At 40.7% G+C, this 24,248-nt stretch overlaps 2 protein-coding genes and 1 pseudogene across 4 annotated transcripts in view; 2 read left to right on the top strand and 1 right to left on the bottom strand.

Annotated features, from left to right (window-relative positions):
* The window catches only part of SIMC1 (SUMO interacting motifs containing 1), a 69,414-nt gene extending 46,736 nt beyond the window's left edge, over positions 1–22,678 (bottom strand). For both annotated transcript variants that reach the window (XM_037500590.2, XM_037500591.2), the window contains exon 1: positions 22,535–22,678. In XM_037500590.2, the coding sequence (XP_037356487.1) occupies positions 22,535–22,663 (129 nt within the window). In that variant the 5' untranslated portion in view covers positions 22,664–22,678. The remainder of the gene's footprint in view (positions 1–22,534) is intronic.
* On the top strand, positions 8,305–8,665 carry LOC119236648 (vacuolar ATPase assembly integral membrane protein VMA21-like; annotated as a pseudogene).
* A 276-nt stretch (positions 22,679–22,954) lies between the features above and the next one.
* Positions 22,955–24,248, top strand: part of THOC3 (THO complex subunit 3) — a 75,323-nt gene continuing 74,029 nt past the window's right edge. The window contains exons 1-2 of one of the 2 annotated variants that reach the window (XM_054691069.1): positions 22,955–23,022; positions 23,365–23,510. In XM_054691069.1, the coding sequence (XP_054547044.1) occupies positions 23,445–23,510 (66 nt within the window). In that variant the 5' untranslated portion in view covers positions 22,955–23,022; positions 23,365–23,444. Of the gene's footprint in view, positions 23,023–23,348; positions 23,511–24,248 lie in introns of those variants that run through there. The other variant, XM_054691070.1, reaches the window with a different exon arrangement.

Here is a 24,248-nt window from a genome sequence, read left to right as displayed (position 1 = left end):
AGTAAATAAAAATATAACAGTTACGAATTCCAAGAAAAATTTTGACCAAGAAAGGAAGCATGTTACTGTGTGGCTTAGCAAAGAGCAGTACTTACATATGTTATTATTTTAAGCCATGATCATGTTGTTTTAAACCAAAAACCTTAATTCAATTGGAAAGGTAGAAAGAAATGTGTCTGTTGTGGGGAAGGAGAGGAGGGTTTAAGACAGCTAAATTTTCATCTTTCATACAAAATCAATAGATGTGTGAAAAGGAAAAATCAAGGGATAGAAATTTATAAGCATGTCAAATTGTTTTTTAAAGATTTATTTATGCACACAAGAACTGGGGTCTAGGCCAGAGGTGAGGGGGGTAATTCACCAGAGACAGAGTGAGAGCAGAACAGGCAGATCTACTGAAATACACTGCTGAGGGGGCCAGCCAGCGAGATAGGAGAGGTCTGCTGTGCCATATGGGTTAGCTACCTGGCCAGGGATCAAACTGATGCCACAATAGCTGGTGATAGCTTGATAGTGCTGAGACTTTAACCCCTGCACCACTAGGGAGGCCCTAAGTATGTCAAATGTATAAGCATGTCAGAAGCAAACATCAGAATAAAAATCTACAAAGTTAAACTCTATAGTCTCTAGGTATCAGAAATCTGTGATAAGGAGAGGTAGGGGCAGAAAATTACTTTTTTGTTGTTATTGCAAACCTGTTTGGACTATATAACTCTTTAAGTCATTAAATATTTCTTTGGCTAAACATAAAATTTAATAAAAAAATAATTAGAGAAGACTCAGATTCATCTATACCTGTAAGCTGTTGGCCAACATCTTAGGGGTTTGCTGTTCACCACTCGAGGTTCAGCTCATGATTTTTGGCTTTACTTTTCTCCTTGGAGATTTCTGTGAATTCCTGCCAGCCCAGCAAAACTGGGCTTTCACTCAGGATCTAGTGGGGTTTTTTTGTTTTGTTTTTAGCAGACAGTCCTTTAATATCAATCACACTGTCAAGGCATAAGTTCCTGGTCCATGAGTTTCTAAAATATTCCAGTATTAGTTGCTTATCTTTCCGACTAGGACCTAGCATAGTACCATAGTGACTGGCACAGCATCTGACAAATTACAAAGTGCTCAAGAAATATCAGTTAAATGGAAATAATTTTGAGGGGGAAAATTGATCACATATGGACCTTGTTTTCAACAAGAGTGAACACAATAGAGAGATTTCAAGTTTCACTCCACCTAGCACTGACTCTTTGCCACAAGGAGGAAGGAAACTAGAACCAGGGACTAAATCAAGAATCCCCTGTTTCAAGCTCTCTATCCTAAAGATACTAGCAGCCTTTTCCTTGGGCAAGGTTACATGCAGGCTTTTTCTTACCTTGTAGTTCATTATGGGAGTTAAGGAAGGAGTACGGCAGTAGAGAGGCAGTGAGTTTAGTTTATAGGGGCAGTGAGTTTAGTTTAATTTACAGATTTTGGGAATCTGGATGGGACAGTAGATCCATGAACCTTATTCTAACTAGGTATTATCAGTATTATATCGAGATCAATCTCCATCTATCTGACTTGGATGTCCTGTTCCTCTATGAATTTACCTGTTCTGTATATATCATATAAATGAAATCATGAAACATGAAGGCCTTTTGTGTCTGGTTTTTTTACTCAGCATGATGTTTTCAAGATTTATCCATGTTGTAGCATATATTACTATTTCACTCTGTTTTATGGTTCTGTTGTATGGAGATACTGCTATGCTTTACCTATCAGCTGACAGACATTTGGATTATTTCCAATTATTCATCATCAATACTATGAATATTTGCATTGAAGTTTTTGTGTGAACATATTTCAGTTCTCATGGGCCTATCGCTAGGAATGCAATTGTTGGGTCATGTTGTTTATGATTCCCTTAAATTAAGGTACCTTATGATTACCTACAATTAAGAAATTACCAAATATTTTCTATAGTAGTTATATAAGCTTACATTACTATTTATCTCTCAAAATTAACAGATACATAAATATTATAGGGGATATGAATTATCATTACAAACTTTAAAAAATAAGCATAGAGTTGGATACATGAAACATTTAAAAAATTTTAAAATGCAAAAGAGACTACATTTCAGATAACAATGTAGGAAAACTAGACAATGGCAATGAAGGAATTATCTACTTGGAAATGAAAAACAGATTTTTAAAAAAAGATTTATTTATTTATACAAGAACGGGGGTTCAGTCAGAGGCGCTGGAGGGTGAGAGAACTCACCAGAGACAGAGTGGGGAGCAGAACAGGCAGACTGACTGAAGACACTGCTGAGAGGAGCAGCAGGCGAGGCAAGAGAGGTCTGCAGCGCCATGTGGGTTTCTCCCTGGCTGGCCGGGAATCGAACCCGTGCTGCAGAGGCTGTGGACAGCTTCACAGTGTGGCACTCAACCCGCTGAGCCACCCGAGAGGCCGAAAAACAATTTTCTAAGTAACTCTGGGGTCAAAGAAGAACTCAAAACTAAATCATAAGCTATTTAGAAATTAATGATGAATTCACTACATTTCAAAATCTACAGGATGAGCAATAGGGATTGACTAAACAAATTATGATATTAAACACAGTGGAATACTGGGTAGGCATTTAAAAAAGAAAAGTGGGGGAAATTTTATGACAGATACAAAGCAATGTCCAAGATATCAAAGAAAAGACAAGATACATAACTGTACTGAGTATGCTGTTACTTTTCACGAAAAGGAAAAGTAATTGAATGTACATGTACCCGCTTATATATGATTAGAATATCTCAGGAAGGACAACTAAGGGGACACGGGAGAGAGAGAGGGTAAGAAAAAGCAGCATCAGCAACAGGTGGATGATTCCAGGACAGAGAAAGACAAGAGAAATGTCACTAGCTATGTTTTTATACTTTTTAATTGTGAATCCTAGTAATACATTACCTGTCAAGAATAAAAAAAATCAAAATCATAAAACCAAACCAGACCAAAAAACAATGGCTGGTCTCCAAATTATTCACAAAGAATGATTTGTAACCTTAAGTGTCTTTGTTATTAAGAAAGATGAGAAATAAATTAAAGAAACACCCACATTAAGAAACCAGTAAAAAAATCCAATCAAACAAAACCAAAGAGCAGGATGGGAGAAAGGAAAGAGGTAGAGGAAGAAGGTAGAGAAGGGAACTTTAAAAAGATGAAGGGAGAAATAAATGTTATTAAAAGACCAAAACCAAATAGAATCAAACAAAAGAAAAACTGCATCTTTGAAAAGACCCATAAAATAGACAAATCTCCAAAAAGTTTTTTTTTTTGGGGGGGGGGTAAGATTTATTTATTTATTTATACAATCACTGGGTACAGTTGGAAGCGTGGGAGGGTGAGAGAATTCACCAGAGCCAGAGCAGGGAGCAGAGCAGGCAGAAGGACCGAAGTACACTGCTGAGGGGAGCAGCGGGCGGCAGGAGAGGTCTGCGCGCCATGTGGGACCCTCCTCTGGTGGCCGGGGAGCTGCCGGGGATCGAACCGGTGCTGCAGAGGCTGCGGGCAGCTTCGCAACCCAGTACTCAACCGCTGCGCCACCAGGGAGGCCCGCCAATAAGTCTTAATGAAGAACACTAGTAACAAAAATGGAATTATCATCGTATCTTTTGTGAAGATTTTAATAAAACTTTTATCCTAGTCAGTTGAAACATCTAGATGAAAGAAATTATTATGGAAAATAACAAACTACTAAAGTTATTCAAGATATGATAAGAGGCTAAATAGATCAATAACCACAGAAATAATTAATTTTAAAATAAAATACCTCTCAGAAACCACTAAGACTAAATATTACAAATTCATATTGGTTTATTTTTTGATATTCTTTTGTTGTTATTGTTGGTCTATTATTTTTAATAAATAATGAGGTCATCCCAATCTCACTGGTGAATATAAATGCAAGTATCCTCCATAAAATATTAGTAAATCAACTCCAGTTAAAAAAAATAGAAACAAAGAGTTCCATTTCTGATTGAAAGGGGCTAACCAGATATTCTGATCAACTAACCCAACAAAAGCTAGAATTGGCATATAAGTGTAAAAACATGGGAGAAAAAATAACAAGGAAAAACTAAAAGAAAACCAGTGTAGCTACATTAATATAGACAAGAGGCTTCAATGAAAAGAGCATTGCTAGAGAGAGGTCCACTGTACAAAACAGATGTATTTTACCAAGATATAATAATTAAAAAAGTGTGCCTAATTGTATAGTCTCAATAAAACAAAGAGAAAAATGCAAAGAGAAAAAGGATTATTTCAGTCATTGTGAGAAATTTTTACATGTCTTTCTCAGCTGATAGATTATGCAAAGAAAAACATTATTAAGGTTACTGAAGACAATCAAATTTAATAAACTTTTTTTTTAAAGATTTATTTATCTATTTACACAAGCACTGGGTATAGTCAGAAGCATGGGAGGGTGAGAGAATTCACCAGAGCCAGAGCGGGGAGCAGAACAGGCAGAAGGACCTAAGGACACTGCTGAGGGGAACAGCGGGCCCGGCGGCCAGGGATTGAACCGGTGCTGCAGAAGCTGCAGGCAGCTTTGCAACCCAGCGCTCAACCGCTGCACCACCGGGGAGGCCCACATTTAACAAACTTCATCAAAAGGACTCAACAGTTGTTTACAGTTACATGATGCATTTATAAAAATTAACCAACTGGGAATCAAAATACATATACCTATGTTAAAAGCCTGATATCACTCAGACTTTACTTATCAAAAATAAGTAAAGAAAACTCCATACAACTGCAAATTAAGAAGTATGAATAAATAACTTACAGGTCAACAAAGACAGAAATTAGAACAATTTTAGTATTGAATAACACCAAAAATACTAGGTATCAAAAACATGTGGGATGCAACAAAAACATATTTAGAAGAAAATTTAGAGCCTTAACATTTACCAAGAAGAGTATAAGACAAAAATTAAAGCACACATCATATAGACAACAGAAAAAAGAACAGAATATGTCCAAAGAGCGCAGAAGAGAGGAAAAATAAGGGCAGAAATGAAAGAAACAGAACACAGCAGAAAAGAGCACAGCAATGGTAAAAGATTTGCTTTTCTATAAGACTCTAAGAAAATATAGAGAAGGCACAAATAACCAAGATCAAGAATGAAAAATAAGCAAAAACATGAGAAAATATTATGAGGGGAACTTAGATGGAGTAAATTCCTGGAAAAACAAAACTTGGCAAAACTGACTGAAGCAACTGAGTGGTGAGTACACAGGGAATCACTGCATAATTCATTCTATTTTTTCCCACATGTGAAATTTTCCATAATGAAAAGACATTTTAAAACTGACTCAAACTCAGCCTAAGAGGCTGTCGGCAGCCACTGCAGCACAGGTTCGATCCCTGGCCAGGGATGTGCCCACATGGCTCAGTAGACCTCTCCTGTCTCGCCCGCTGCTCCCCTCAGCAGTCCCATCTGCCTGTTCTGCTCCTCACTCTGCCTCTGGTGAATCCTCTCACCACCCCATGCCTCTGGCCTCTACCCCAGTTCTTGTATGCATAAATAAATAAATCTTTAAAAAATAATAAAATAAAACTGACTCAAGAAACAGAAAATCAAAAATAGTTCTTTAACAACAAAGAACTGAAAACAGTTGTTACAATGTTTTCCTTCAAAAGGATGCCAGAGCCAGGTGATTTTAAAAGGAGAGTTTTGTTAAAAATTATAGAAAAAATGATTTTAATTTTATGCAAGTTTCTTAAAAGGATAAGAAAAATGAGGGGATACCTCCAGCTCATATTATGAGTTAGTATAAATATAACCCAAAATGTAAAAGTACAAGAACTATTAGAAGTCAGTATCAATTAAGAACATAGATGTAAAAAATCCTAAACAAAATACAATTAAACGAAATCTAACATAACCAAGATGAGTTTATACTAGGAATCAGGCCTAGTTTAACATTATTAAAAAATCAATTATAGCAATTTACAATGGAAAGAAAATATGATAATCAAAAAGTCAACAAAGCATTTATAAACATTCAACACCCATTCTTAAAAAGAAAAAAAAGACAAAGTAAAAATAGATAATTTCCTTAATCCATAAAATTTATCTACAAATTATGTAGGGCAAATGTTATACTAAAACACTTAAAAACACTCCCTTTAAAATTAGGAACACAACAAAGTTGTCCACTATTGCTAATTTTATCCAGTTTGTATCAGCATTTCAAGTGCAGTGCAGAATAATAAAAAGACATAAAAAGTATAAAGATAAGAAAGAATAAAACTGTTTCTCATGGATGATGTAATTACTTACATGGAAAACTGAAAAGAATCTATAAATAAATAAGAGTTTAGTATGATTATTGATATAAAAATTACATTTTAAAATTTTTCAACTTACCACCATGGTGCATAATTCCTATGCTGCACAACTCCAGGGGAAGTAATTCACATTGTATTCTGTAGGAATCACACCCCAGGGCAAAATTCATACAAGTAATTCATACAACATAAACAGCAACACACACACACACACTCTCTCTCTCTCTCTCTCATATATGTAGTTATTTTTGTGACATTCCAGAACATTTTCATTTCTTCCTTCCTGGTACATGACAGAATTGTACTACCTGAACCCCATGATTAGGTAGGGTCATGTGACTAATTCTGCCCAATAAATTGTGAATGGAAGTAACATGCATCACTTCATGTAGTCCTTTAATTTCTGAATGCAGATAAAACAAAGCTTTTTCCCTTCAGATATATCTTAAGGTAATGTTCAAGATAGTGGCAGCTGTTAAGACTGTGTCCCTATATGACTATGATATGCAGACACCCTTCACACCCACATGCAATGGACATGTGGTGTGAATGAAAATAAACCTTTGTTGTTTTAGGCCACTAAGAGGGATTGTTATACCATTATCACCTAGCCTATCCTGATTAATAAAGTACCAGCAACTTGTAATAAATTTCTCCAGAGACACGTTTGAGGCCTTTGTGGGGGAAAAAAAAGTATGTTGAAGGATGTTAAAGTTTGGTCTACATAAATGCAAGGATATACTCTGCCATAAATATACCAGATCTCTCCTAATTACACACAGGTGCAGTACAGTCTCAATTAAAATCTTAAAGGTTTTATTGAGGAATATGACAAATTCGAACAGAAGCATAAAAGACTGAGAATAGCCAAGATACTGCTGAAGGACACAGGTACTGGCACTATAAAAACATAAATGAAACAGGAAAGCCAGTTCACAAATAGACCCATACATAGAAGAAAATCTGATTTATGTCGGAGGTGGTATTAAAGACTGGAGGGGAAGGATGGAACTTTAACTGATGGCACTGTTAGTGGCTTCTTTTAATCTTAGGCCCTTGTCTCTTTAATTACTTCGCTCTCTTTGTCTCCAAGAGAGACAAAAAAAAAAAAAAAAAAAAAACCCTGTAATATAAGGGTATAAACCACAAGGATTGCAACCCTGTGACAACCAGTTCTGGGAGTAGATCCTTACACCTTTTGTCCCAAGCTCCAAGAGATGTCTACTCAAAAAGGTTAAGGAGAGATAACACCCATGCTCAGTAGGAAGTAGTTGTAGAAGAGACCTCTACCCCCAACTCTTCTAGAATAAAGAGTAAAATCTCTCTCAGGGGGGCACTGAGTGAGAGTTAGATGGGGCAGGAAGAAATATGTCAGAGCAAAGGAGAATGATTTTCAGCTACCAGAAGACCTTGTGGTTTAAGAAGCCCCAAAGAGCTTGGACCCTGATGGGCACAGACGTTGGCTACACATGTGTGGATGAGAAAAACCTTATCCAAATGTCTTCATTAACATGCTAACTGACACACCCCTGGAGATTTAAAATGCTAGTGATAAATTCAATGTATGAGAAGGCATGTTGTGCATCTGCACTTGAGCCACTAGAGGTCCTCCCAGAACAAGAGTCACCAACTCCCTTGCTGGCCAAAGCCTGGCCCTGCCACAGTGCTGTTAGTAAAAAGCCAAACTACATCTTGTCCAGGCAGGCATTCCCTTTAGTAGGTCTCCCTGGAGCCTGTCGCTCTTGCCACCGGGGAGGCTCTGAGAATATATCTTTATAATCTCAGTGTAAGGATGATTTCTTGAATAAGATACAAAGTATCAACCTTAAAAACATCTGACTATATTAAAATTTGTTTATCAAAACACCACAAAATTGTAAGACAAGTGAGAAAATGACTCATAAAATCCATATGCAGGGTCGCCGCAGCGCCGCCAGAGCCCCTCCGGCCTCCGAGCACCTGCTGTCGGCCCGGCAACGCTATGTAGCGCCTGGATAAAGCGGCGCTGAACGCCCTGCAGCCGCCCGACTTCAGAAATGAAAGTTCATTAGCATTTACTCTGAAGACGCTCCTGTTCTTCACGGCTTTAATGATCACTGTACCTATTGGGTTGTATTTCACAACTAAATCCTACGTATTTGAAGGCGCCTTTGGGATGTCCAATAGGGACAGCTATTTTAATGCTGCTATCGTGGCCGTGGTCGCCGTCCACGTGGTGCTGGCCCTCTTTGTTTATGTGGCCTGGAATGAAGGCTCAAGACAGTGGTGTGAAGGCAAACAGGATTGATGTGAACATCATCTTTTGATAGCATTAAAGCGATTTTTTGAAATGGTAAAGTAAAAAAATAATAAAAATTAAAAAAAAATCCATATGCAATAATGAGTATATAATACTGGGGTAAAAGTAAGATTTTTGTGATATTGTGATATAAGAAATATATTCGGTCTTTATCCCTGGCTCCTGGCACAGAGCTCCTAAAAGCTTTGTAATTTCCTGAGTGTTAGTGATGTGACTAATGGCCAAAAGCCTTAGATGACTGCAGGATTGGAGATAGTTGCCACACAAGCCACCATGTTATGGAAGGGTTAGAATTTTCAGAGCCATTCCCTCAAACTTTGGAAGGAGAGGAACTAGAGATTTAGCTTATCACCACTTGCTTATGATTTAATCATGCCCATGACATGAAGCCTCCATAAAAATCCCCAACAATGGTGTTTGGAAAACTTCTAGGTTAGTGAACGCATACATGTGCGAGGAGGGTGCAAGCACTCCAAACTCTATGGGGACAGAAGCTCCTGCATTTGGAACCTTCCCCTAGGGATTTGGCTGTTCATCTGTATCCTTTATAATTAACTGGTAATAATAGTTTACCTCAGTTCTATGACTCATTTATACAGAAAATCAAACTTAGGCAAGGTTTCTGGGAGACTCAATTTGTGGTCAAGTGTAACAGAAGGTAGATATTTTGAGGACCCACTACCTATGACTGGCATCTGAAGTGGGGGCAATTCTTTATTCAGGAGTTTCTGCACTAGCTGAAGGGAGTGTCAGAATTCAAAAAAACTGTACGTACCCAGTTGGTGTCCACAGAGTTGCAGGGTTAGTGTGGAGAAAAAAATCCTACCTACACACTTGGTGTCAGAAGCAATAAAACAGAGAATCAGAGTTTTCTTATTAGAGTCTATTCACATAAAATTTTTATAAAAGGCAAAAGTCAACTATATTATTTACATTATACATACAAGTGGTAAAACTGTAGAGAAAGCAAGTGATTACCATGAAAATCTGGGAGTAGTTGAGAAGAGGTAGGGTAGCAGGACATGGGCATGTAACTTATACTGATGCAAGAAACATACCTTTTAGTAATGGCAAAATGGTTGCATGGGCTTTAGCTTTATTTACTCCGTTTCTTACAACATTTTGTGTGTATATGTGTGATATACCTCTCAATAAACATATTTTAATAAAAGAAAGTTTAAAACTCCTTGGGGTAAACTTCCTAAGAAATTTCAACTTACTTAATTTCAAATTACTTAATTTCAAATTACTTAATTAATTTCAACTTACTTAAGAAATATAAACAAATTACTTTAGAACCCTAAACATTTAAATATATTAAAGTACTATTTTTCCATTATTGGGTAAAAAGACACAATTATGTAGGAATGGCTAGGTCTTCCTAAATTAACCTTCTAATTTAAAATGTTTATTTTTAGATTTGTGACAAAATGATACTAAAGCTCAATTATAATATGTGAAACTTTGATTAAAAAACTTTGTTAACTAGATGTGGGGCGATCCTTTCACATGTAGTGTATATTAATTAAATCACCACAATGTACATTATCTATAATGTACATGTCAATTATGCTTTTATTTATATCTCATAAAGCTTAAATTAAAAAAATATGTGGGCCTCTCTGGTGGCACAAGGGGTTAAGCACAGCACCATGAAGCTAACTGAAGCCTTTGTAGCACAAGTTCAATCCCCGGCCAGCCAGGGAGCTACCCACATGGCGCAGCAGACCTGACTAGCCCACTGCTCCCCTCAGCAGTGTATTTCAGTTAGTCTGCCTGTTCTGTTCCCCACTCTGTCTCTGGTGAATCCTCTCACCCTCACACCTCTGGCCTGCACCCCAGCTCTTGTATGCATAAATAAATAAATCTTAAAAAAAATACTTGACAAGAATAAAAAAAAATACTGGGACACATGAGCTAGGAATTAATAGTAACCTAATTTTCACTGTATATAGTTCTGTAGTATTTGAGCAGTTTTAGATTCACAGCAAAATTAAGCTGACATTTGCCTAAAAGATAAATGTCTCCATTTACACCCTCACCACACAACATACACCCTCCCCACTACCAGCATTCCACTCTGCTCTGTACAGTTATCACAATCAGTGAACGTATGCCGATGATTTATCATCACATCACCCAAGGTCCATGAGGATTCATTCCTGGGGTTGTACATTCCAGAGGTTTTGACAAATGTATAAAGACATGTATCTACTACTGTAATATCACAAAGAATAGTTCACTGCCTAAACAATCCTCTGTGGTTTTGTAGTTCACCCCCAGACTCATAACCTGTGACTTAAACTTGTAAGAAAAGTAACAAAATTAAATTACTAAGCATTGGATTACTAAGAATTAAAAAACTAAGCAGAATTAAATTCTAACAACCCTTTGTTCTCTCTTCTCTCTAATCCCCTCCCTGCCATTAACTTTTCCTCACAACTAATGTTATTTTTCTCCAAATGCATTCCCAGGAACCTTGGAAACTGATTGCTACATCTCTAACAAAATTCCCTGTGCCTCTATGAGGTTGATAATAACACCAAGGACAGACTGTTGCCCTGAAAAACATTCTCTGCTAAACACAGAGACTTTAATACCTACACTGCCCACACATCCTCAAACCTGGGAATGCAAAGTCTCTTACTTCCTTTACTTGCTGCACTTCCTCACATTCCTCCCTCTTCTCCGCCATATAATCACACCACTCTAGCCATTCACAGAGCTGGTTTTTAAGGTACTAATCCTGCTAACTCCCTTGGTAATCACTTTGAATAAAATCCTTTGTGAAAAAGACACTCTTGTGGTTCAGTTTGGTTTTCTGTGATGCAGCAAAAGACCAGGTTTGCTCACTTACACTATTGCTAGTCAGCCCTCCCTTCTCACCCTAGGCAATCACTGATCTTTTTTACAGTCTCCAGAGTTTTGACTTTTCCAGAAAGTCACATTGTTGGAATCTTAGAGTAAGCAGTCTTTTTAGACTGGCTCCTTTCATGTAGAAATAATGCATTTAATTCTTCTCCATGTCTTTTCATGACTTGGCAGCTCATTTCTCTTCAGCGACAATAATAGACCAGTGCCTGAATGTATCAGTCTATTTATCAATTACTTTCTGAAGGACAACTTAATTGCTTCCAATACACAGGCTTTGATGTAGATATGTTTTCAATTTATTTGGAACTGAACTAATACTGTTATAGGACAGGGAGAGGGGCAGCCCAAACCCCGCAAACCTGCCTATTCTAAATGGGTTCTGCCATCCGCCGCATCAACACAAAACATCTGAGACTTTAATGGGAAGGAACTTTAATAAAACTAGGAAACAATACAGGTAAGGCACAGCGTCTAGTTTCTAAATGAAGCATCCAGAGTTACCCGTCCCCTCGTGGGTAAAAGTCCATCCATATGGGATTGGCCCAGAGCAAGGCCCCAAAGCCTGCCCCAAGTCTAAAGCACCTGCCAGTGGGGACCCACAGAAAAGAGTCAGAAACAACCAGACAAGCCCGGAAGGAAAAGAGCAAAATCAACATCAAGATAAAAGCTGCCATTGTCACCTCCCCATGGGTCTCACCCACATCTGTGTCACCCAGTCCACGACCAAAAGACAAGCACAGTTTCTTCACATGTCTCTAGGCTCCATGCGCCTCCTCCAGGTCTCCTTCTGGCTCCATCCTGCTTCCTTCCTTCCTCAGTCTCTTCTGCAGCTTCTCCTCTTCCTGCTCAGCTCCACCCTCCCTTGGGTGGGGCAGGGAACCTCCCCCTTTCCTGGGGACCACCCTGTTACAATACCAATCAAAGAACATGACTGCAGGATCATATGGCAAGAGTATGTTAAGTTTTATAAAAAACAGCCAATTGTCTTCCAAAGTGGCCATATCATTTTTGCATTCTGCTAGCAATGAATGAGAATTCCTGTTGCTCCACATTCTTGCCAGCATTTGGTGTCAGTGTTTTGGATTTTGGCTATTCTAACGGATATGTAGTAGTATCTCAGTTTTAATTTGTAATTCCCTAATGATGTATGATGTTGAGCATATTTTCATATTGCCATCTTTATGTCTTCTTTGGTAAGGTGCTTAGTCTTTTACCCACTGTTAAAGTTCATTTTCTTGTTGACTTTCAAGAGTTCTTTGTATACTTTTAATGTCTTTTATCAGATATGTCTTTTGCAACTATTTCCCCCCTCCCCCTGCCCAAGTGTGTGGCTTGTCTTCCCTGGAGCAGAAGTTCTTAATTTTCATTAAGTTCAGTTTAGGAATGATTTTTTTTTTATGGATCATGTTGAATACCATCTAGTATGAAACCTAGTCATGTAGGTTTTTCCTAGGATTGTATAGTTTTGCATTTCACATTTAGATCTATGACTAACTTTGGGTTAATTTTTGTTAAGGGTCTAAGGTCTGTGTCTAGCTTAATTTTTTTGGCATGTGAATGTCCAGTCATTCCAGCACCATTTGTTGAAAAGATGATCTTTGCCCCTTTGTATTACTTTTGCTCTGTTGTCAAAGATAAATTGACTACATTAATGTATGTCTATTTCTTGGCTTTCTATTCTATTCCACTGATCTGTCTATTCTTTCACCAATACCACACTACCTAGATGACTATAGCTTTGGTGTAAATTTTGAAGTCGGGTAGTAGCATGCCCATTATTCTTCTTCAATATTGAGTTCACTTTTCTCACTCTTGCCCCTTCTTTAGAATCAGTTAACTGATACCCATAGAATAACTTGCTAGGATTTTGATTGGGCCTGTGTCAAATCTATATAGGACAATTTCATAATAACAGACATCTTGACAACACTGGAGCTTCCTATCTAGGATCGTGGAATATCTCTCCTTTTATTTAATTATCTGATAATTTTCATTAGTTTTACAATTTTCCTTCTGTAGATCTTATACACATTGTTAGATTTATACCCAAGTACTAAATTTTTATTTACTTTAAAAGATTTATTTATTCATGCATACAAGAACTGGGGTATAGGCCAGATGCATGGGAGGGTGAAAGGATTCACCAAAGACAGAGTGGGGAACAGAACAGTCAGACTGACTGAAATACACTGGTGAGGCGACCAGTGGGTGAGACAGGAGAGGTCTGCCGCACCATGTGGGATTCTCGCCGACTGGCTAGGATTGAACCTGCACTGCAAAGGCTGTGGACAGCTTCACAGCACTGCGCTCAACCACCTGTGCCACCAGGGGAGGCCCCCAAGTACAAAATTTTTAAAGATGTAATGTAAATGGTAATTTTTAAACTCTTCCTAAATTAAAATCTAGGTAACTAGCTCTAAATTTCAAGTTAAGTAAAATTTTTTTACTTCAAATTCCACTTGTTCACTGTTGGCATTTAGGAAAAATGATTGATTTTTGTAAACTGATCCTGCAATCTTGGTACTGTCATCTATTAATTACAGGAGGTCTTTTTTTTTTTTTTTTGGTCAACTCTTTTGTATTTTTTCCTACATAGACTATTATAACATCTAAGAACAGATGGTTTTATTTTTTTTCCCAATCTGTACACTTTTAATTTTTTCCCCCTCTAAAAAAATTTTATTATGAAATAATTATAGATGCACTGAAAGCAAAGATACAAGAGCCCCTTCTAACCCATTGCCACTCTCCTCCCATAGTTACATCTTCCATAAATACAGCATAGCATCGCTCTGGGAACACAGTAAACAAAGTTGCACTCAAAAGTCATTGAGAATGTGTTTCTGCCCAAAAGCTGTCCCACCCCTGCAGATTCCTATAAAGATGATGACTAAGAAGTTGGCTACAAACAGGAGCCTGACAATCAAATCTGAAGACCTTAAACCTTTACGTCGAGAAGGAAAGGAAGATATGACAGTACAAAAAGGAGAAATACCCTAAGTACCTAGTCATAGACTGTGATAAGAAGATCATTTCTATTGTCAAAAATCTGAAGGCTCTTGGTTGGTTCCCATTTTCTTTCTGGGGGATGCTGCCTGGGCTATATTTGTCATTTCAACTAAAACCCAATATTCTCATCATTAGATCCCAATGAGAATCATTTAAATTGTACTTTCATTAAGAGGAGAAAAATCTTTGTAAGCATGTCAACAAAGACAAAAATCATAAAGGGAAAGAGTGACAGACTTGACTGCATAAAAATATAAAACTTCTGGGCCTCCCCGGTGGCGCAGCGGTTGAGCACCGGGTTGTGAGGCTGCCCGCAGCCTCTGCTGCGCCGGTTCGATCCCCGGCTGCTCCCCGGCCACCGGAGGAGGGTCCCACATGGTGCGCAGACCTCTCCTGCCGCCCGCTGCTCCCCTCAGCAGTGTGCTTCGGTCCTTCTGCCTGCTCTGCTCCCCGCTCTGGCTCTGGTGAATTCTCTCACCCTCCCACGCTTCTGACTGTACCCAGTGCTTGTATAAATAAATAAAAAGAAATCTTAAAAAAAAATATATAAAACTTCTGTAAAGAAAACTAAAAGAAATAAAACTTTGGGGAGAAATGTGACATGTGGGACAGTAGGGGTTGCACAAACTCCTAGTACAAATTACTACAGGCTCTCTGTAAGGATCGAGGGAAGACTCTATTCCATGTCTTTTCTCTTTGTTTCTGGCATCACCAGTAATCCTTGAATTCTAACTGCGAAACTCCCCTATTTGCTTCCACATGGTATTCTTCCTGTCTTTACATCCTCTTCTTATAAAGACACCAATCATAATGGATTAAGGATGCACCCTACCCCATATGACCCAATCTTCACTGATTACACCAGCAATGGCCCTATTTCCATATAAGGGAACATTTTGTGGTGGGGGCTAGAACCCAATTCAACCCATCAAGAGTCTTTATATGTAAGTAAAACTTGTAAACTAGTAAGAAAAGTAATGCCTGAATAGGACAAGAACACACAATTCAAACACAAACATTGCATATATTATATATATTGTATATTGTATGCATGTTATATACATTGTATAGTATATATGCTAATACAAAAAATCAAAATGGAGTCATCCCAGTCTGAGTACAAACCAAGTGTGGGAGGGCATCATTCTTGATTCCCTCCTTTCCCTCATTATTCACATCCAAGTTGTCGGGACCTATTGATTTTACTTTCTAAATTTCTGCTACATCCCCCTAGTCTCCAAGCCTGTACAACCACTCTAGTCCAAGCTACAGTTATCTCTGGTCTGGATTACCATAACAACCTCTCAGACTGATCTCTCTGATTCCACTTTTGTCCCCTTACATATTTCTCATTTGTTTGAGACAGGTTCATTTTTCACAGGCTGCTTGACACTCCATCCAGCTAGTACTGGATATGCTGATTGGAAATGGAAATGAGCAGTTATTGGAGGAATCAAATGACCAGTGGGACTGGAATATGAGTGGAGGACAGACTCAGAAAAGACAAGCATGGGTGGGATAGGTTATATAGGGCCTTGCAGACCACATAAGGAAATCTGGTTTATTAGATTATGAAAACAATCTAATATTTCCAGTCTCACAGAAGTTACTGCTATGTCATTCACATATTTGTTAGTAAGTGTACTGCTTATATTTGTACACTAGAACATAAATCCAATGTTACCTTGTTCACCTCTGGTCCCCAGCATCAGAGAAAGTATTCCGTATTTATTTAAAGAATTTATTGCAACCAAAAAGAAAAATCAAAACCATGACATCTCACAGAATTTGGGTACAAGAGCAGCAAAGATTACAAGAATAAAAAGGACTTTTTTTTCCTTCCTAGCAGACATAACACTTATGTGACTGTTACTGTTTATCACCACCTAACTAATGTGAAAGCTCCATGAAGGCAGGGTCTTGCTTTCGTCTCCATTGTATTCTCCATGCCTTTACAAGTGCCCGGTATATACAGGTATGCCTTGTTTTACTATACTCTACACTACTGTATTTTATACAATTGAAGGTTTGTGGTAACCAGGTGTTGAGTAAGTGTATAGACAATTTTTTTCCAATAGCATGTGCTTATTTTGTGTCTCTGTGTCACATTTTGGTAATTCTCTTATTTCAAATTTTCATGTTATTATGTTATTGTAATCTGTAATCAGTGATCTTTGATGTTACTATTATAATTGCTTTGGGGCACCACAAAATGTACCTACATGTGACAGTAAACACAATCAATAAATGTTGTGTGTGTTCTAATTGCTTCACTAACTTATCCTTGTCCTGTCTCTCCTCTCATGGAGTCTCCCTATCCCTGAGACACATAATATTGATATTAGACCAATTAATAACCCTACAATGGCCTCTAAGTGTTCAAGTGAAAGAAAGAGTTGCACATTTCTCACTTTAAATCAAAAGCTAGAAATGATTAAACTTAGTGAAGAAGGCATATGGTAAATAAGACAGGCTAAAAGCTAGGCCTCTTGCAACAGTTAGCCAAGTTATGAATGCAAAGGAAAAGTTCTCGAGGGAAATTAAAGCTACCAGTAAACACATGAATGAAAAAAAAGAACAAACCAGTCTTATCACTGATACAGAGAAAATTTTAGTAATCTGGACAGAAGTTCCAAAAAACAGCCAAAACATTCCATCAAGCCAAAGCCTAATCCGCAGTAAGATCTTAATTCTCTTCACTTCTTTGAAGGCTGCAGAAGAAAAGTCTGAAGCTAGCAGAAGATGGTTCATGAGGTTTCAGGAAAGAAGTTATCTCTATAACATAAAAGTGCAAGGTGAAGCAGCAAGTGCTGATGGAGAAGCCGTAGCAAGCACTGATGAGGGTGGCTTCTCTAAACAACAGATTTTCAATGCAAACAAAACAGACTTGTATTGGTAGAAGATACCATCAAGGAGAAGTCAATGTCTGCCTTCAAAGGACTGATTGACTCTTTTGTTAGGGGCTAATGCAGCAGGTGACTTCAAGTTAAATCCAATGTTCACATACCATTCCAAAAATCCCAGGGCTCGTTAAGTTATGCCAAGTCTACCCTACTTGTGCTCTATAAATGGAATACAACCTGGATGACATCTGTTTACAACATGGCTTACTGAATATTTTACACCATTCTTGAATCCTACTGCTCAGAAAAAAAAGATTGCTTTCAAAATATTACTGCTCACTAACAATGCACCTGGTCATCCAAGAGCTGTGATGGTGATATACAAGATTAATGCTGCTTTCAAGTCTGCTAATATGACATCCATTCTGCAGTCCATGAATTAAGGAGCAATTTTGACTTTTAAGTCTTACTGAAGAAATACATTTCACATGGCTATAACTGCCACAGAGAGAGTCCTCTGATGAATCCAGGCAAAGTCAATTGAAAATTTTCTGGGAAGGATTCACTATGCTAGACGCCAGTAAGAAAATTTGTGATTCATGGGAGGAGATAAAAATCTTCAACCCTCATGGATGACTTTAAGTGGGTTCAAAATCCTCAGTGGAAGTATCTGCAGATGTGATAGATAACTAGAATTAGAAGTGGAGCCAAACAATGTGACTGAATTGCTCAGTCTCACAATAAAACTTGATGAGGAATTGCTTCCTACAGATGAGCAAAGAAAGTCGTTACTTGAGATAAAATCTACTCCCGGTGAAGAGGCTATGAACACTGTTGAAATGACAACAATTAAGAATATCATATAAATATAGTTGATAAAGCAGTGCCAAGCTTTGAGACAACAGACTCCAATTTTAAAAGTTCTACCGCAGGTAAAATGCCCTAAAATAGCATTGCATGCTAGAGAAATCGTTCATGAAAGAAAGACAACATTGATGCAGCAAACCTCATTGTCTTATTTTAAGAAATTCCCACAGATACGCCAACCCCCAGCAGCCACCACCTTGATCAGTCAGCAGCCATCAACATTGAGGCAAGACGCTTCCTTCACCAACAAAAAGATTGTACCTTGCTGAAGGCTCATTTGATGGTTAGCATTTTTTTATTAATAAAGTATATTTAAAATTAAGATCTGTACATTTTTTTAGACATAATGCCATTGCACACTTAACAGACTACAGCACAGCACAGCTTAAACATATATATGGAATTGAAAACCAAGAAATTCACGTGACTCACTTTATTGTGGCATTTGCTTTATTATGGTGATCTGGAACCAAACCAGCAACATCTCTGAGATGTGCCTTTAGTAAGTGTTCAATAAATATTTACTGAGTAAGTCGATGATACCTAGGGATGACCTGAGAGTGGCAAGAGGAGCTGATGAAACATAATTGGTGTACTATTTCTGTAGGAAATTTGGCAATATACAGCAAAGTCCTTAAAGGAGACATATCTTTTGACTCAGCAATCTCACTTCTCAGAGGAAATGTAGCCTAAATAAACAAATGAGCAAGGTTATTTATGAGGGAATTCTTCACTGGGTTGTTTATAAGAGAAAATTTAGAAATACCAGCATGATATCCATTAATAGGAGATCATAAACACTATATATCTACACAATGAAATATATTAACATATTGGTGAAGATATTTATTGGTGTGGAAAAAATAAAAAATATAAATAACTACATAAGGAGCAAGACTTCATTTTTACAAAAACACATACTGGGGACATACAAGTTTGTATGTGTGTACATATGCATTTATGATGCATAGTTAAAAGATGAGATAGACTTACTTCAAAATGTTAACAAACATTTCTAAATTTTTTGTAATGAGGTCAATCAAAATGACCTGAGCATGTTCTGGTTTTTTTTTTTTTTTTAAATAGAGGCATGTTTTATTTATTTATTTATTTATTTGTTTGTTTGTTTTGTTAATACATGCACTGGGTACAGTCAGAAGCGCGGGAGGGTGAGAGAATTCACCAGAGCCAGAGCGGGGAGCAGAGCAGGCAGAAGGACCGAAGCACACTGCTGAGGGGAGCAGCGGGCGGCAGGAGAGGTCTGCGCGCCATGTGGGACCCTCCTCTGGTGGCCGGGGAGCAGCCGGGGAGCAGCCGGGGATCGAACCGGCGCCGCAGAGGTCGCGGGCAGCTTCACAACCCAGCGCTCAACCGCTGCGCCATTGGGGAGGCCCTGTTCTGTTTTTATAAGTAGGAAAAAAAGCAATAAATATTATTGAAAACAGACACACTTCAGCAATTTAATGAAGACTAAAGCTCAAGTTAAGAACCAGGAGTCCAGAAATGTCAGATAATACTGGAGATGGTTTTCTGATTTCCTAAATTCAAGCAAATTGTATCCCTTCGGACAATATTTGTAAAAAAAAAAAAAAAAAAATTATGAAACTTGCTTCTTTTACTTGTCTGCCAAGCTTGCGAATGTCAGGCCTGCTACAACACAATGTTAGCAAATGCTATTACTTTATACTGGGTGTTTTTCTTGCATTACCTCATTAAATACCTTCTAACGGTTCTGCCAGGTAAGTATGAATGTTAACAAGCCAAAGGTTGTTAACAGCACTTGCCAACCCTCACACAGCTGCTTCGTATGGGAGTCCTGATTTGAACAGAGGTCTCTTTGACCCTCAGGGCTTTTAGGAAGAGCTAACTAAAAGTACTTTAAGCTTTATAACCTTGCAAATCTCTTAAGTCTCTTATCTTTTACATGATTTTCCTATTAGTCTTATCTAATATGCAAGGAAGATAAAAGAACAAGCTTGGAATTTTTTTGGAAAGCTAGAGTAAATGTCTGGAGAAGCAAGATTTACACTGGGTGCTACACCCGAGGACGTTTTTCATTTCTCTTCAACCCACAAGGCTCAATATCAAAATGCTTGGTTGGGCAGTCAAAGGGAGGGGAGCAATTTGACAGAGCACCCATATGTGTGTGTGAAGGGCCACAATAGCAACAGACACAACAGCCTGGAATAAGGCATCTGTGCACTGGTGAGGAAAGGAAGCAGGTATGAAGGACAAAGTTAAGGGCAAGTGAGAAAAGAGGCAAGAAGAAAGAGAAGTCTGGAGGAAAGGCAATTGAAAGTTACTCTGTGGGATTTTTTTCCTCCTATCTTTTTTTGCTCTCTATGCTCTCTTCCTTGATTTCTCAATCATATTAGGTCTCAATGCTCCTTTCCATATGGCTGATTACTAAAACTGTCCTATCCTGTTCTCCAGAGTTCAACTCCTTTGAGGTCCAAACTGAATGCAGTTTTCCTGCCACCCCAAGCCTGTTCCTATTCTTGTACTTGACCTCTGGATGTTATCAAATATCCATCGAAACTGCTCTCTCTCTCATTCTTTATACCATTCTTTCATCCAATAAAAATTTATTATGGATCTATGATGTTCCAAACACTGCCTGCCACAGCACCCATTTGCTCACCAAGTTGAAAATCTCCTGCCTGTCCATCTCATCTAAGTTCTTTGCAGAGAATTACTGAGTATCCCTCTTACTGGAGCAGTGGCACTGTATGTTGATTTTGCATGCCATCTTTTCTCTAGTGACCACCTAGCATCTGGCACTATACCTGGGACATGTAAGAGACTCCCAGCAAAGCTGAGGGGCTACCAACTGGCTGGGAAGGGGTTTGGAAGAGTAGAAGTTAGGAGGTTTGTCTTGAAGGAGTATTTGCGTATAAGTGACATGTTTTCCTTTAACTCTTTCAAGTATGTGTAGGGTAAATAGTTTTCGGGCTTTTCTGCCCTCCCACCATTAGGATTGCATGCCTGATGGCGGGCACCTGTATTTGTTACATTGTTATAAGTTATGTATACTTCTGTGGGCCACAGCTGCAGTACTGAGATACTCGCCAAGAGAAGCAGAGGCAGGAGAAAGAGGCGGAAGAGAGAGAAGGAGCGAAAGAACGCCGGAGAAGCCCAGATTGAAGACTTGGGGGGGTGGGGGAGGAGGAGGCCAGTAGGAACCCCTGCCCGCAGTATACCTGGTTGCTGCATAACATGTAAAAGCTCAATAAAAGCCTGAGAAAGGCACTGAGGGCTCCAGGACTCTCCTTTACTGGTCTGGTTTGCTCAAATCACAGATAACCTGCTCCGTGCCCTTCCTGCCGTTACAGGATGTATATAAATAACATCATTGTGATCACTCTTTTATTTCTGGGGGAAATTGTGGGAAGTCTGGTGTTGAGAGCGTTCAGCTAGAGGGAAAGCCAGTCCATTTACATCAAGAGTACTCAAAGCCACTTGTTGAACATATCACATTCTGTCACAGGGATAACGGATGTTATATTCGCCATTATAGCCCCAGTTCCCAGAACGTCTGGTCCGTAGCAGGGGTTCAATAAACATCTATGGAGGATTCTAGAAAGGCAGGGACCATGGATATTCTTCTAGTCACCATCTCAGGAAGAAGCACAAAGACTTACTTTGTCCTTTCTTTGTAAGGAGCCAGAGGGAAAAAGAAACAGTACTCGGTATTTCCCTCCCTGTTCGGCAGAGCTTGGTGTTTGCTCAGAGGAGTAAATCACCTCCTGCACAGCCCCAAAACTGGGCCCCTTGCTCGGCTGCCAGGCCCTGGAGCACGGCCACCATCTGGCCCAGGCCCTCGCTTCCTTCCCTCCAGCCTGGCTCCCGTTACCTCCCCGCACACATCTGTACCCACCACAAGCCAGACGATTACACGCCCTGCGCCCTCGCCTCGAGGTCCGGCCTCCCCCCAGGGCTGACTCCCCGCGCACCCCGCCTGCCTCCCAGCCCAGGCTCGGTCTCGACGCCCGGGCCGGGCCTCGGACGCCACGGCCGCCCCCGCCCCGCCCCGCCCCAGGACGCGGTCCGTGCGCTCGGCCGCCCCTCTGCAGCCCCCCAGCGCGCTCATTCTTGGGGTGCGGGGCCCGAAGGCCCGGCCGGGCCGGCGCAGGCCCACCGCGACCCGTCCGGCCCGGGCGGGCGGCGAGGCGGGAAGCGGCCGCAGCCGTGGGGCGCCGCGGGGCGGGCGGCGGGCGCCGGAGGCCGCGGGCCCGGCTCAGGGTCGCCGGACGAGCGGCCGGCGTCGCGGCGGCGCCCCCGCCACGGGCCGGCCGGGCGAGGCGCGCCCGCTCACTCACCACGGTCCGGCGGGGCAGCGCGCCGGGAGGCCGGGACAGGGTCCGGCGGATCCTCCGCGCCCGGCCCGGGCGGGACCCCCCGGAGCTCTCGGAGCCGCTGTCGTCCGAGATCACGATGAAGTCCTCCATGGCTGCGGGCGGCCGGCGGCCCGGGCGGCGGCGGCGACTTCGGTTCCTGCTGCTGAGGCGGCGGCGACGGCGGCGGCAGCGACAAACGGGGCCATCACCCCGCCGGCCCCGCCCCTCCCCGGCCCCGCCCCCGCCCCGGCCCCGCCCCGGCCCCGCCCCGCCCCGGCGGCGGCCGCGCGAGGCCGGGCCAGGGTGGCGGTCGCTGTGCTTGGCGGCGGCCGCGGGCCTCTCTTCCGAGGTGGAAAGAGAGAAAATCAGGTCGCAGCCGGTTTGGGCCGGTGTCGGGGGTTGGGCGTGTGCGACGCCAAGGCGGCAAGGGCTGCCCCAGCTGCGCCCAGCTGACGAGAGTGTGAAGTGAGGTGTGAACAGGGCTTCTGCAGCCTGTGCTGACTAACCAGCCTCAGAGGGGTCCTCCGGGGTGGGGGGGCCCGGCCTGGGACTGATGGGGTAGAGGCCCCTCAGGGACGCTGGGTGGGTGACCAGGCCTTTGCGAGTGCTTGGAGAGAGGCCCCGGGTCTTTGTGCACATGTGCAAGTGCATCTGTAGGGGAAATTCCTAGAAGTGGAATTACTGGGTCGAAGGCTGCTTTTCTCTGGCTTGGGTAAATGATGATGGGTTGCTTTCCTAAGTTGTCCCAGTGTATAGTTTCACCGACAATCCATGCCCTTCAGGTTGTTAAACTGCGTGATCTCACCACTTAGGTTGGTCGCAGGATCAGAAACTGAAAAATGCATAAGGAGAAGCTGTTTAGTACCAGATGCCCCATAATTGGATGTAACGAATGACCAGAATCGTGAAGAGGAAAGCGATCCATCCATCGGACGAGGGAGAAGTGGCAGGTAGGCAGGTAGGTAAGTGGTTCGTCTTAGGGCAGGGGCTTTAGCGTCAAGATAGGATCTGGGTTCAAATAAATGTGTTCGTTGACAAAATCCCATCCCCCAGCCTGCAGAAACTTGGTAAAATGTATTAACAGATCCAAAGGAAAATGTGTTCCTCCTAGAAGAATGTTTATATATACATTGAGAATCACCGGTCTGGTGGGCAGGAAATCTGGGGCCAACCATTTCAGATGTTTTGGTTGGATGGCAGAAATCATCCTTGTTGCCAAGGGATTCATTTAGTTGCCTTTATTAAAAGCCATAAAACATTAGTTTAACTACCTTGAAACACTGTTTTCTCAAGGCTTCAGTGACTCTGCACTACTCTTACCACTTCTTTTCAGTCTCAGCTGATTTCTACTTTTTATCCACTTCTTAAATCTTGGTGTTCTTGAGAGTTCTGACATAGGCCTCCTTCACACACTTCTCCCTCACAGAGTCCCAACTATTTCCATGGCTTTAGTGATAATTTTTATGCCAGTGACTCCCACAGGCTTTTCTCCAGTCCAGCACTGTCTTTACTTTGTATATAAATTTTATCTAACCAGAGGGCTATTGAATGTCATTGTCATCTCAAGCAGAATATGTCTAAAACTGAACTCACCCTTTCTGCCCCCTCATACAAAAAGGCCCGTTTTTCCTTCTGTCTTCCTTAGTTAGAGCTTTTAGGGGAGATACCACCAGCCAGCAATTGGTCAAATGAGAAA

The sequence above is a fragment of the Talpa occidentalis genome, unplaced genomic scaffold (genome assembly GCF_014898055.3).
Source record: "Talpa occidentalis isolate TD23 unplaced genomic scaffold, MPIMG_talOcc4v2.1 talOcc4.9, whole genome shotgun sequence".
NCBI lineage: Eukaryota > Metazoa > Chordata > Mammalia > Eulipotyphla > Talpidae > Talpa > Talpa occidentalis.
Note: the sequence above shows the minus strand (reverse complement) of the source record. Positions and strands in the feature narration are given on the sequence as shown.